The sequence below is a fragment of the Typopeltis vanoorti genome, chromosome 18 (genome assembly GCF_054136105.1).
Source record: "Typopeltis vanoorti isolate ZY-2024b chromosome 18, IOZ_Tvanoo_1.0, whole genome shotgun sequence".
Classification (NCBI taxonomy): domain Eukaryota; kingdom Metazoa; phylum Arthropoda; class Arachnida; order Uropygi; family Thelyphonidae; genus Typopeltis; species Typopeltis vanoorti.
In genome coordinates this window covers 25,152,510-25,166,074 of record NC_143566.1, presented here as the reverse complement: position 1 = coordinate 25,166,074, position 13,565 = coordinate 25,152,510, and the positions used below count along the sequence as shown (strand labels likewise).

At 35.4% G+C, this 13,565-nt stretch overlaps 1 protein-coding gene across 8 annotated transcripts in view; it reads right to left on the bottom strand.

Moving 5' to 3' along the window:
• Positions 1–13,565, bottom strand: part of LOC150096550 (serine/threonine-protein phosphatase 4 regulatory subunit 1-like) — a 536,793-nt gene that overhangs the window by 91,387 nt on the left and 431,841 nt on the right. For all 8 annotated transcript variants that reach the window (XM_090408176.1, XM_090408177.1, XM_090408173.1 and 5 more), the window contains one exon: positions 1,198–1,298. In XM_090408176.1, the coding sequence (XP_090264302.1) occupies positions 1,198–1,298 (101 nt within the window). The remainder of the gene's footprint in view (positions 1–1,197; positions 1,299–13,565) is intronic.

The window sequence follows — 13,565 nt, the reverse complement described above, 5'->3', positions numbered from 1 at the left end:
GCATATAGCTGACGAATCATGCCTATGGCTGGGTCTTAAGTATCCCTGACTGTAATTCGTGTGTGTTCACAAGGCTGGTTTTGCCTGTGTTCAGGTCGAAAAACCTGAGTTTCTGGGTGAAAACCCCCTACCTCTGCAAGAGACTGGCCACCTGTATTACATCAGGCAATAAAATACACCTACCACTCCAAAAATCTGTGGCACACAGATTCAAATCTACATCTTATTGGTTGGAGAGCAGGTACAATCCTTTAATCATTTGGTGAACCAGATCCACCAAGTTTCTTGAATTTTAGATGAATTTCACTGTCTGACATGAGATCCCATCTTACTTACTAAGAGTTGAAGTGTTTTGAAAAACATTCATTTAGTCTCTAGAGAAAGGTTCCAGTTTACCTTCCTTGCCTGACCCAGTAATACACGTTTACAACCTTTCGTGAGTGGACTTCACATAAAAATGAATAAAGAGAAATTGAAGGTTAAGATAAGTGCGATCTTAAGTAGGTCCAGATTAAATTTTAAAAATACTGAAAACCTCTCAACTATATATTAAAAACAGAGGGTACAACCATCTCAGACCTTACAATAAATACCAGATTTTAAGATAAATCTCCATCTCGAAGTGAATTCACTTTACTGTCAACAGTAAAGTGAAGATAGTTGATTTGTATTTAATTGGTTATTCAAGGAAAGAAAAGTTCATTTTGCAGAAAGATGAATTTTAAAGACTAACTTGCATTTTGAGTAATTCCAAATATTTCCACTGCATAAAGGGGCAGGTACCCTCAGAGGAATTCCCAATACTGTAATATGACAATGTTAAAATAATAGAGATTTGAGATGAGAATCATGACCATCCACATTACAAGAAAGCAATAAGATATTACTTAAATTAAGGGGATATTAAATCCCACATAGTTTTAAAACCGAATAAGAAACTCAAAGATTGAAATCAGAGATTCCAATCTTTGAGTACTAGGATCACTTGCATTGGCTAACGCTAGTGTCGCCGATACTTTATAGTTTACTATATTCGGCAAGAAACTCTCTGATTCCAATCTTTGAGTTTCTTATTCGGTTTTAAAACTATGTGGGATTTAATATCCCCTTAATTTAAGTAATGTTTTCATTGCCGAAATGAAGCTTATTAGCTCTTTATACTTAAGCAATAAGATAAATTATAATGCTGAAACTTACTGTGCTAATTCAAGACGAAATCGCCAATTTCTAGTGTTATCCAGGTGTGTGAAGTCAGATATTCGGGGCAAAAATTCCTCTCGTTCTCTTGGCCCTAGTGCCTGAAGGAGAAAAATCAGCTACAGCTATAAACTTCTTAAAAAAATAATCATACAGTCATGAGATGTGCAATAAAAAATGCATATCATGACTTTGAAGAGCAGTTTTACAAAGGATGAATCAGCAATAACAGATAATAAAACTTTATTCTTGCTTTGTGTTTCTGCTTATAGATATAGAATTAGTGCATAAACTGATCTATAGTATGCGAGTTTGCAACCATACTGAAGAGTGATTGCATACTGGCCAAAACACGTGCCCCTCTTATAATTGGCAGAGCTCAGAAAATGCACATGAAAGTGTTGTGTGAATCCACTTGAATTCTATATATCCATGCATATATTAATTCCTAAATATTTAGCAACATGTAACACTAAAATATTTCATAGAAAGAAATTTTTTACAAGAATACCTAAAAGCCACATGAAAAACAAGATATACATTATAACTAAACAAACACACTTAGAACAAATAAAATCTTAAGTAGGAAAATTTATGAGGGATGTTCTGAAAGTAATGCCTGCATATGTACAGCACTTGCAAAGTGAGTAGCCTTGAAATGTATTTCATCTTTCTGCTACAGTTTGATGGACAGTGGTGTATGATCAGAGCCATATTTCTCATGTTATCATGAGAAATACTTGTAGAACATTAAACAATGGATTAATGTTTTACAAGTTTGTCAAAATGTATTCAGTAATCAACTGCTGCATGAAAATATAGTATAGTACTACTGAAATTCTGCTGATAGAACACTATATTTTCATGCAGCAGTTGATTACTGCATACATTTTAACAAGCTTGACAAACACTAATCCATTGTTTATTTTACATGGCTTATTTTCTCTGGGTCACAAGTTGCAATTTTTGGCTGCTCAATTTATGATTGGTTGGTAAATCAACGGACAAGTACATTGGTCAGCACAAAGAACAAAAAATATTGATGGATAAGTTGACATTAATGACCAATCATATATGGAGTAGCCAAAAATTGCAATTTGTGATCCAGAGAAAATAAACCTAGATTATCATAAGTTCATTACATGTAAGTATATGCTATATGGTCACTCAGAACATTAATGATGTGCCACACAAGAAAAGTCTACAATAAGACCACCAATGATCTTATTTATAGACTACTTTTCTTGAAGCTTTATATCTCTGAAAACCTGTCACTCCTGACACACCATCCATCCATTGCACTGAGAGTCTACCACTTCCCCTTTTTTCCAAGAACTCTGCATTCTATCATTGTTTATGAGAAGGTCCTCATCCATTCTTTCGTGTATACAAAAGTATTTTTTAACTTTCTTCTGCCAACGTGTTTAAGGAGTCTTAAAGTCCTACTGATCCTTTCTAGGATCCATCCATTTGCATCAGCATATGGAGTTAGCAAGTTTCCTTTAACACCATAATCCATAAGTAGTTACAGATAAAACAGCATGATCTAGAACTTCCATACATTAAGTCTTTAACCATTGTCCTAACTATTCTTGACATTAATAATGGATCCCAGATATTCAAAACTGTCAACTTCCTCAATTATTTTTCTATTGAGATGTATTCATTTTCTCAGAACATTCTCTGTACATACTTCCTTGAAGAACTAGTCTACATTAATAGAATTAAGTTCCTCTGCTCTACTTGATCTCATTTACTCTGTCAAAAATTCACTCTTCCCTGTCATTATAGAGGAGTACAGTATTCATCAGCATATTTCAGATAGCTGACCATTCTGCCATCCATCCTCATTCATGTCTTCAGCTCATCCAGTATGACATGTATGATATTTTAAGAACAGGTATTGACTAACCTTGCCTACCTAACACAATCAGTTAATTCAGCACTTGTTCTTAATGGGGCCTCTTGCTCACTGTACAAATCAGCTATCAACCTGATGTGTTGAGGAAAACCCATCACTTTCATTAAATCTCACAATTCCACATGCTGAACTTGAAAGTCTACTCAAACGTTTTTGAGTCATCTATAAAAACACATTGCCAAAGGGCATCTAAAGATTAAACTGTGGCTATAGTACTAATCTCAGATTAATGAATACTGATCTCTTCAGATCTCTAGGTCCTGTCTCCCATATCTTTATAATCAATCCATAAGAGACTCATCCCTCCATTTCCTATGGCTTTAATTAGATGTGATGGATTCCATCTGTGCCCAGAGCATAATTATTATTAAGTTCCTTAATTGTTCTTTCAGCTTCGTGTAAAGTGAAGATGGTTCCAACTCAAGATTGCCCTGGGGTCTGGTAGCTTTCACCTCCAACACCACCCAAACCTCCAGGCACTTCTCACAGTATATTCTTTCATCTGTTTTTGATATTTCATTCTTCGATATTTTTGATGTTTCGTTTGGGTTCAAACTTGTGCTTTAGTTAAGAAAGTAGCCAAATATCTTCTGTGTATTCAAAATACTTGTCTTGTCCATAATGATGGATTTCTGACTTCACTGTAATCTCTTATATTCTTAAATGTCATCCAAGAAGCCATGAAAAAGAAGAAATTAGTATGTAGCTATGAGGATAATTATCTCGAATGGCAGGCAATATAAAGTAGAATGATGTGAACAAATATCAGAATGGAAAACTGGATAAGACTTATTTGTGCCTATGGTCCAACATGTACAAATAATACTTACTGCTGGAGGAAATTTTTGAGGCATTAAAGAAGGTAGCTGACACAATGAAAAAGGAAAAATTGGTCCTTGTAGGAGATCTGAAGAGCAGAAAAGGAATGATTACCAGATTTATAGAAATATTCAGGATATGGGCTAATTATTATTAACACCATGTTCCAACAAAAAAAAAAGTTTACAAATTCATATGTGAAAAAGGAAATAGGTCTAATAATAAACTATCATAAAATTAAAATATTGACAAACCGTGAACATATTTCCATTGATGTTTAAAATATTATAATAGAATATGTAGAGAACTACAAATACTCAGAAAAAATCATCTCTATGTCAAATGACTTTGACCTTGAAATCCAAAGCAGAATTGACAGTGTTTGGAAACGCTACTGAGGAATGAAACAATGGATGAAAGAGGACCTTCCCATTTGTCTAAAAAGAAAATTATTAGATATGATTGTTCTACCAACTTTGACTTATGGTTCTCAGATTTGGGCACTAACCACTACACAGACAAAAAAAGTGCCATGTTTTCCAAAGAGCAATGGAGAGGAGTTTACTTGGAGTATCCAGATTAGATAGCATAAGAACAAGGACTTAAGAGACCTAACAAAAAATAAAAGACATCATTTGGAGAGCGAGGAAATCAAAATGGGATTAGTCAGGCCACTTGGCAAGATATCAAGATGATCAAAGAGAGCAGCAGAGTGGCTGCCGAGAGAAGGAGTCAGAAAACCTGGAAGAGAGAGAAAAACATGGAGAGGAGACATCAAAAAAAATGGCTCAGTGCCATATGGACAAGAGTGGCCCAGGATAATAACTAAATAGCAACTTCACTGCAGTCCATCAGGATAGTGTCTGAAAGCTAGAGCATGAGCTTTAAATTTTGATAAAGATAAAAACATTAATTAGTGGTATGGATTATCCTCACTTGAAGATACAACAACTAGAATTAATATGCAGTTATAAGTGAAAGCATACATTAGATAAGTGAAAACCATCACAATTATCAATTGGTGTCTTCATCTCCTGGCCATTTCTATACTTGAGCATTTGTAGTCTTGTGGTTGCATTAGTAAGAATTAGCATCATCTAGCTACTTGGAAGCCAGTCTGATTGGCAAAGTGAATACCATACCCACTCTTCAACCATTAGGATGTGGATTTAAATCCCACTATGGATATAGATATTTGTGATTATCTGACAAGTTGCTGATAATGAATTGCTGAAGCAAAGTTGATTCAGCATTAGTGGTTAATTTCAAGGAATTTTTTTTTAATCATCCATTATATTAATGGCAAAAATATCAATCGATGCAGATGAACACCAGGTGGTAGGTGACCTACACTGCCAAATGAAATGCCATCACCTTGCTTATTGTGAACCTGAAGTGGATAATGCTACATCTGCAGAGAAGGATGTCTTGACACCTAGGCTGATTTAAAACAGATCAAGTGCCACCAAAGTTTAAAAAAACTTCCTTAAAAATTAAACTCAGAAAACCTTATGAAAAAATCTTATCATTTCAACATTTGGGATAAAACTGCCAATTTGAATGATGTGCACCAACACCTACAGATATCAAAACTCTGCCTGTTTTTGATTGAACACCAAATTACTGCCAAAACATCCATAGTTCATCGAAAAACGTTCAAACTAGATTCTTTATAATTCCTTCTGCCATGAGAGTGGTATATGCTCTTTTCTGCAGTCTAATATTCCTGCCAGAGGATGCCTAGTTTTGAATATCCTCTTTTTGATCTTCAAGTGGCTTAAGGTTTCTTTTCATCACTATATAGCATCCATCTGCTGTCTCTACCTTTTCTAATTCTGAAAATCACTCTGATCTGACTTATTATCCTTCCAACTTGATTTCCTTCAATTCAACTATCCTCACAAATGAAGTCGTTTCTAGCTTTTTCCATTTCAACTGAACAATCAATCAGAAAGTAAATGCTAATCTCTTTACTATAAGCAATGACCTAAAGTAACGTGTTCATTTCCATCATACTTTTACTTCTCTCCCTTTAGACGATCACTATTGTATCCACTATCCAGATATATATACGTGCCATACACATATATAATCAAATATAATAAGACAATGATTAGGAATTTACAGAAGATTGATACAATAATATTTCCCATAAAAGGGATATCTGAAGGCTATTCATATCTGTTTAAATTCTGACAACATAGGAGGGCCTCATAGCACTCTTTGTATAAATGTTCCACAAGGAATCTATTTTGGTGTAAAGCATACCCCCCCCCCCTCCCTCCAACCCAAAGTATTCTATGTTTGGTCAAGATGGCATGTTCAGCTAGGCCAAATTGCTCAGGTTCGTGTACTGGATATAAGATTTATGTTCCTCACAATGGACTGCCACAAAGCTATTAAATTCCATCTATTAAATTCAATTTTTAGACTATGAAATTCTATTAACTTCAATTCAATTCAATTCAATTAAACAAAAAAAAATGAAATTAAATTTCAAAGATAATCCATAAAGCAGCCTCTGAAGTACTTGGAAAGAAAAATAAATTATTAAAAAGAAAAACATTAAAAATCTGGAACACAGAGATAGAAAAATGCAATAAAAGAAAAACAAATGACATACAAATCACTCCTTCAAAAACATACAAAGGAAACAGAAGAAATATACAAAAACCAAAGAAATAGAGCTCAAACCATAGTACAGAAAGCTCACCAAGATTCTTGAGACAGATTTATTAATAAAATAGAAGAAGACATGCATGGAAGACAAGACATAGCATATAAAATATTAAGGAAATTAAATAATGAAGAAATTGATGCAGCACAAATCAATATAATACAAGAGAAACAATGGATAGAACATTATAAGAATTTATGGTATGACCCAAAATTTAATAACAGAAAATAATAATGAAGAAATCAACACTGATATAGAACCAATAAAATTGGAAGAACTAAAAGAAGCAATAAAAAGTATCAAAAAATAGAAAATCAACTGGAAGTTAACCAGAACTGCATGCAGTTCTGGTTAACTGGTTTTTGAAGATTTACATAATATGCATTATATTACAACAATTCATGATGACCTTCAAAAATCAGTTTACTAATTAAACAAAATAAGCCAACAATTTCTTTTGTGAAATTTTTAATTTCACAAAAGAAAACAAAAGTTATGGCATTTAAAGGTCAGGATCATGTTAGATCAAAAAATAGTTAACGAAGTAAAGGCCACTCCCACTCTGTTATATGGTTCAGAAACATAGATGGTTAAAAACAAAGATGAAAATAAAATACAAGCTGCAGAGATGAAAGAGATTTTTAAGAACAATTAACTTGTTTGTAAACGATATATCATATGGACTGACTGGGAACCTTCAGTTATTTGCTGATGATGATGCAAAGTTGGGAATAATTATAAATAGCACTGCTGATACTGAATCCCTTCAGGAAGATTTGAATAGATCTACAAAATGCAACATCTTGCACTCAATAAGTGCAAGATGTTGCATTTTGGAGTGCAGAAATATAAGGCTGTGCACTATATTGATAGTGCTGTACTGCAGGAAGTGGATGATATTAGAGATTTATGAGTGATGGTTGAAAGTAGACTGAAGTTTATAGGTCATATTGCTAGTGTTGCAAAGGTTGCACATTGTAGTGCTGCTATGATAAGAAGTACTCTAACATGCAAGGATAAGGAAGTGGTTGTGCTACTGTATAAGGAACTGGTCACCTGGTTTTCAATGTGATGCGGAGACATTGGAGAGGATCCAGTAACGAGTGACTAAGACAATATCAGGAGTTTGGAATCCTGGCTATGGAGAGAGGTTGAAAAGATGTGGATTGAAGAATTTGGTGGATAGGAGAAAGAGAGGCGATATGATAGAGACATTTAACTTAGTGATAGGATTTTATCAGATTAATCCAGAGAGGATTATAAAAAGAGTAGAAGGTGAAAGGAGAAGAACCAGAGGTCATTCCTGAAAGTTATGTAAAAGTGAGGTGAAGAAGGGTGTCAGGAGTAGATTTTTTAGATAGAGAATTGTCAGTGAATGGAATGCATTACCAGAATGGGTTGTTAATGCAAGATGTGTTAAGGACTTTAAGATTCTATATGATAAATATGTTGTCAGTTGAATGAATCTCCCACGATGAGTCTGTCAACTCCATGGAGAGTGTAATAATAATAATAATAAAATTTAAGGATGCACAAAATTGGACCATATAAGAAATGAAGACATCAGAAAAGAATTATATATTTATAACATAAATGAAAAGATCAAGGAATATATATATATATATAGAGAGAGAGAGAGAAACGAAAAGAACATCTATTTAGGATGGAAAGATATCAGCTACCGAAAGAGGTGGTAGATACAGACCAAGAGAGAGAGAGAGAGAGAGAGAGAGAGAAAAAAAAAAAGACCAGCAACAAGATGGAAGGACCAGTGAAGCCAGAACAGGTAAATGCTTAATCCTTGAAAAGAAGAAGAAATTCAATTTTTACATAAATTTTAGTTTCAATCTTTAATTTCAACAAATACAACAGCTTATGTACCAATTCTGAAACAGTTATCTCTTCATAGAAAGCCTATATCTAATAAAAAATATAGCATGTATGGCAAGCTTTTATCAACAAAAGCAAAATGTTAACAGAGTAATAAAAAAAAGACAGCATAGGTAATTCCAACTTGTTGCAGAATTAAAGAAGTTTTTTTGGTCACTTAAGATGCATTATATAAATGTGAGGGTCAGTAAATCTCTGTTAATATTTCTGTTATCCAAAGAGTTTTTTTAATATAATTTTATATATTTCTTCATGTTTGATACAGTCTCTAAAATAAATGCTTCATCCTAGAATTCATTTCATTCGCCCTGGAGGAGAAACATAATCGGCTAGCCTTTCTAGACTTACTGATTCATTATATCCATGCTACTGATCATCATCATAATCATCCCAGTCAAAAACTCTGAACCATTAAGACCTTGTTACCCAATGGTCATAGTTTACATTCAACTGAAGGCCTACACCAAGAACTGAATTTTATTAAATCTGTCTTTACTGTCCAAGCATTTAACAGCTTTAGGCTCCCAGTCTCTAGGTCTCAAGAAGAAATCTATGATTCCTCTTCTGCATATTAAAGGAATATCTCAATGTATTGCTAAAGTTCTAAGGCCTCTCAACATCATGATGTCCTTATCAGAAAGATTACTACTAGATCCCTTGCTCTTGCTCCTGTGGCTAGTCTTACTTAGGACAGTTTGGTAGATATGCAGCAGTCCATTGTGAGGAACATAAATCTTACATCCAGAACATTATGGAGACAATTACCGTGTTAGAGACAACCATCTTGCCATGACATACATTTTGCTAACATACTGGAGACCTTTTCTCTTCACTCTGTTTAAGTGACAGCTCACATATTCCTGAATATGTGAAGAAAGCTAACATTTTTTGATGGGATGGTCAAAAAAAAGATCTAGTTGGAAAAATTAAGATTTCTGTGGTTGGTAGTACTACAAATATATATATATATATATATATATATATGTTGATAGTGCATGGAAGGTGGTTAAGGAGTGTTTGCAGGAGGCAATGGCTTACTGTATACCTAGAGTACGAATAGTAAATCAAGTAGAGGTTAAATGGATGAATAACACCAAGCTTCAGCTGCAAAAAAGAAACAACTGTGGAGAGAATTTAAGGAGAAAGGTGACCTGTAGGCACATGAACAATATAAAGCGCAGCCCAGAAAGGTAACGAGTGTGGTAAGAAAAGCAAAAGTGGATTATGAAAGAAAAAATGTATATGGCAGAATGATTTTAAAGAATGCCAATGGTAGGGAGGTAACCGAATCAGTTGATATAGTGGAATTACTGAGCAAGCACTTTGCACGAGTACAGGGGGTCCTCGACCTATGTCGTTTCGACTTTACGGCGGTAATCCCATAAATAATTTTAAAAATAAATTTTGACTTGAAGCAGCGCAACGTAAAATTCAAATGTCGCGGGCGAACTTGTTTGTCAGCATGGTGGAAGAATACACCATTACGCAGCGTTTGTTTGGGAGAAGTGGCGTCGCTTGGGTCCCAGCATACATTCTTTGGGTACCGCGTGCTTTGTTTACATCCTCTCTCACTTCTGTGTTCATGTTTTTTGCGACTTCTTACCCTTCAATATGACTCCCAAACGTAAGGCAGACTCTTCCGATGGCAGTGTGTCGAAGAAAACAAAAGCCATTACATTAGAAGTGAAATTAGACGTTATTAAAAGGGCAAAAAAGGGAGAAATGCCAACGAACATCGGCCGCGTGTTGAACCTAAGTGGTACCACAGTCAGGACTATTATCAAGTATAAAATTCACATCCTTGAACACATGAAAAGATTGGCGGATTGGAAAGGATTCTCATTTTTATGTTTGTTTTTTTATTACATTTTCATTTTTGTCATTTTTCAGTACTATACAGTAATTATGTTCTCCCTTTCATTTTCCTATGGCCTAGTTCTGTTTCTTGATATATACGTATGATTTAGGGTGTTTTAGGTTAGGTAAGTAACTTAGGCTATGGTAATTCTGACTTGCATTGAAAATTGCCTTATGTTGGTCTGTAGGAACGGATCTCCGACATAACTTGAGGACCCCCCCCCCCCCATATATCATCCAGGTGGTGATATTGCAGGAATGAAGGAACCAACAGCTTATATTGGAATTGTGGTGAATGAAGTGGAGGTGAATAGTCTATTACAAAACCTCAATGTCAATACATCTGTGGGATTGGATGGTATACCAGCTCGTATCGTACATGAAGCAGCTAAAGAATTGTCAGTGCCCTTGACCATTTTGTTTAATTTGAGTCTCGGGTAGTCCCGAGGGGGTGGAAAGAGAGGAAAATAGTTCCACTGCATAAAGGAGGTTCCAAGACTGCTGTTGTAAATTACCGACCGATCAGCATATCAGGAGTCATTGTCAAGGTCTTGGAGAAAGTAGTCAAAAGGAAAATACAGAAATGGATAGATGAAAATGGGATACTGTATGGGGGACAGCATAGTTTTGTGAAGGGTAGATCATGCCTCAGTAACTTGCTCACGTTTTATAACACAGTGACGGCTGAACTGGACAAGGGTAATGGGTTTACAGTGATTCGCCTAGACCTTGCTAAGACCTTCAACAGGATACCACATGGAATTCTAATCAGTAAACTGCAGCATATGGGGGATGGATATAGAGTTGGTGAGATGGATAGGAGGGTGGTTGATGGAGAGATCTCAGAGAGTAGTTTATTCAGGAGTAGAGTCCAAAAGATGGCCTGTGACCAGTGGTGTGCCTCAGGGTTCTTTTCTTGGACCACTACTGTTTAATTTGTTCATTAACGATATAGGAAAGGAACTGTTCATTTGTTTGCTGATGATGCAAAGTTGGGTAGAGCAATAGTGAATGCACAGGATGTCAAATTTTGCAGGATGATTTGGATAGTTTGGAGGACTGGGCTAAGGAGAATGGATGTCAATTTAATGTGGCAAAATGTAAGGTTATGCATTTTGGGGTGAAACGATTAGCAGCAGTATACCACATTGGTAGAACTCAACTCCAGGAGATTGACGAGGCTAGGGATTTGGGAGTGTTGGTGGATAGGGAGTTGAAGTTTAGCGGGCACATTGCAAAAGTGACTAAATCAGCTCATCGAATCACTTGGTTACTGAAGAATACTTTGAGGAGCAGAGACAAGCAAGTTATTGTTCCTCTGTATCGAGCCTTGATAAGACTCCATCTTGACTACTGTGCCCAGATCTGGGCACCAGGGTTTCTTCTTGATGGGGAGGAGATGGAGAGGATCCAGAGGTGAGTGACCAAGATGATAGCAGGTCTATGGAACAAACCTTATGAGAACAGATTGAAGATTTGTGGGTTGCAGAAATTGGGTGATAGGCAGAAAAGGGGTGATATGATTGAGACATTCAAATTACTGAAGGGTTTCTATAAGATTAATTCAGAAGATAATTTTGAGAAGGACTGGTGGTGGGAGGACTAGGGGCCACCCATGGAAACTGGGCAAGAGTGTGGTTAGGAAGGGTGTTAGAGGTAGGTATTTTACTTGGAGAGTGGTGAATGAGTGGAATAAGCTGCCAGAGTCTGTTGTGGGTGCCATGACTGTGAATGAGTTCAAGGCGAAGTATGATAGATACTGTGTGAATGTTGAATAGTTGTTCTTGACTAGGGCCTCCCTCGATGAGCCTAACGACTCCTTGGAGTTGCCTGTAATAATAATAATAATATTCTTCAAATGCAAAGATAAAAACCATTACAATATAATCATTCTAAACATATGAAATGTTCACAGAATGATTCCCAATGGCTTTTTCTACCTCAAATATAGATATATACTCTTGACTGTATTTGTCTTGGTCTCATATGGAGGTGGTAACCTTTTTCTTCATCCCAGAAACTCGGGTTTATTGTCTTGCAAACTTTTCAGAAAATTTGATCAGAAAGTAACCTGCATTAATAGACATAATATGCCTTAGATGCTTTGGGAGTAGTTCAAAATAACTCAACCCATTCCTCTTGAATATTTTCTTCTACAGTTCTGTCAATGTTTGTATATCATTTAACAATCTTTCAGAATTGCATTTGCTTAACAGTAATGTCAAATAGACAAAATATGCAAATTAGTAATTAAGCTATCTACTTTCACTTGCATTATGTAAAACAGACTACAGTTTACTATCCAGGTGATTTCTTTTTGAAAGACTGAAGAAAATCAGAATAAAATACCTACAGCCATTTCAACCACATGGAAAAGCTGGGTCTTACAGGTCATTCTATCTCAAAATGCAATGAACAAATAAAACAGGGAAAAATGATATGCATTAAGAATAGAATATGTAATTTTCTACAAGCAAGGCTTTTTCACGAATGTAAATTCTGAAAATAGCATCCCAGTTTAGGCAAAAATAACTGCTTGCTCCTATCCAAATGGGAAACTGTCCTAAGCAGATATCAAAATGAACCAGATGATGCAGAACCAAATGCTGATTGGATTGGGCTGGGCAAGTAAATAGTGCATTTGCTTTCCAATTAAACTGCACATTCAAATCTTGCCATGAGCATGAATGTTTGTGAATGACTTCAGGTGACAAATGAATTTCACAGCCCTTTCAGAGAACTCGATTTAATTTTAAATACATCACCATCTTCATCAAATTTCTGATATGTACCCTCAAGGAGGTATACAGGATATAACGATAGTACTACATGAAAAACTTACATCATTACTAACTTCCTATCAATGTTTTAATTCACATCAATTTGTTATCTGTCAAGACTCCAACATTATCAGATCTTATATTTCTATCTTCTAAGGCACTTTTTACTGTATCAATTACCTGTACGTTGGTCTTGCTTTGGGTATTTTTTCCAGCCAACCTGTCAGAGAACACTTGTTTTGCTAATTTTTCCTCTCCCATTCTGATTAAGTGACCATATCACCTGAGATTAGCTCTGCTAACACATTTCTGGAAGCTAACAATGTCAAGTTCTTTCCTAATATCCTCCTTTTTAATATGATATTGTCGATACCATCTGTTCACACTCCTAATCTTTCTCAGGACTTTCATATCTGTGGTTTCT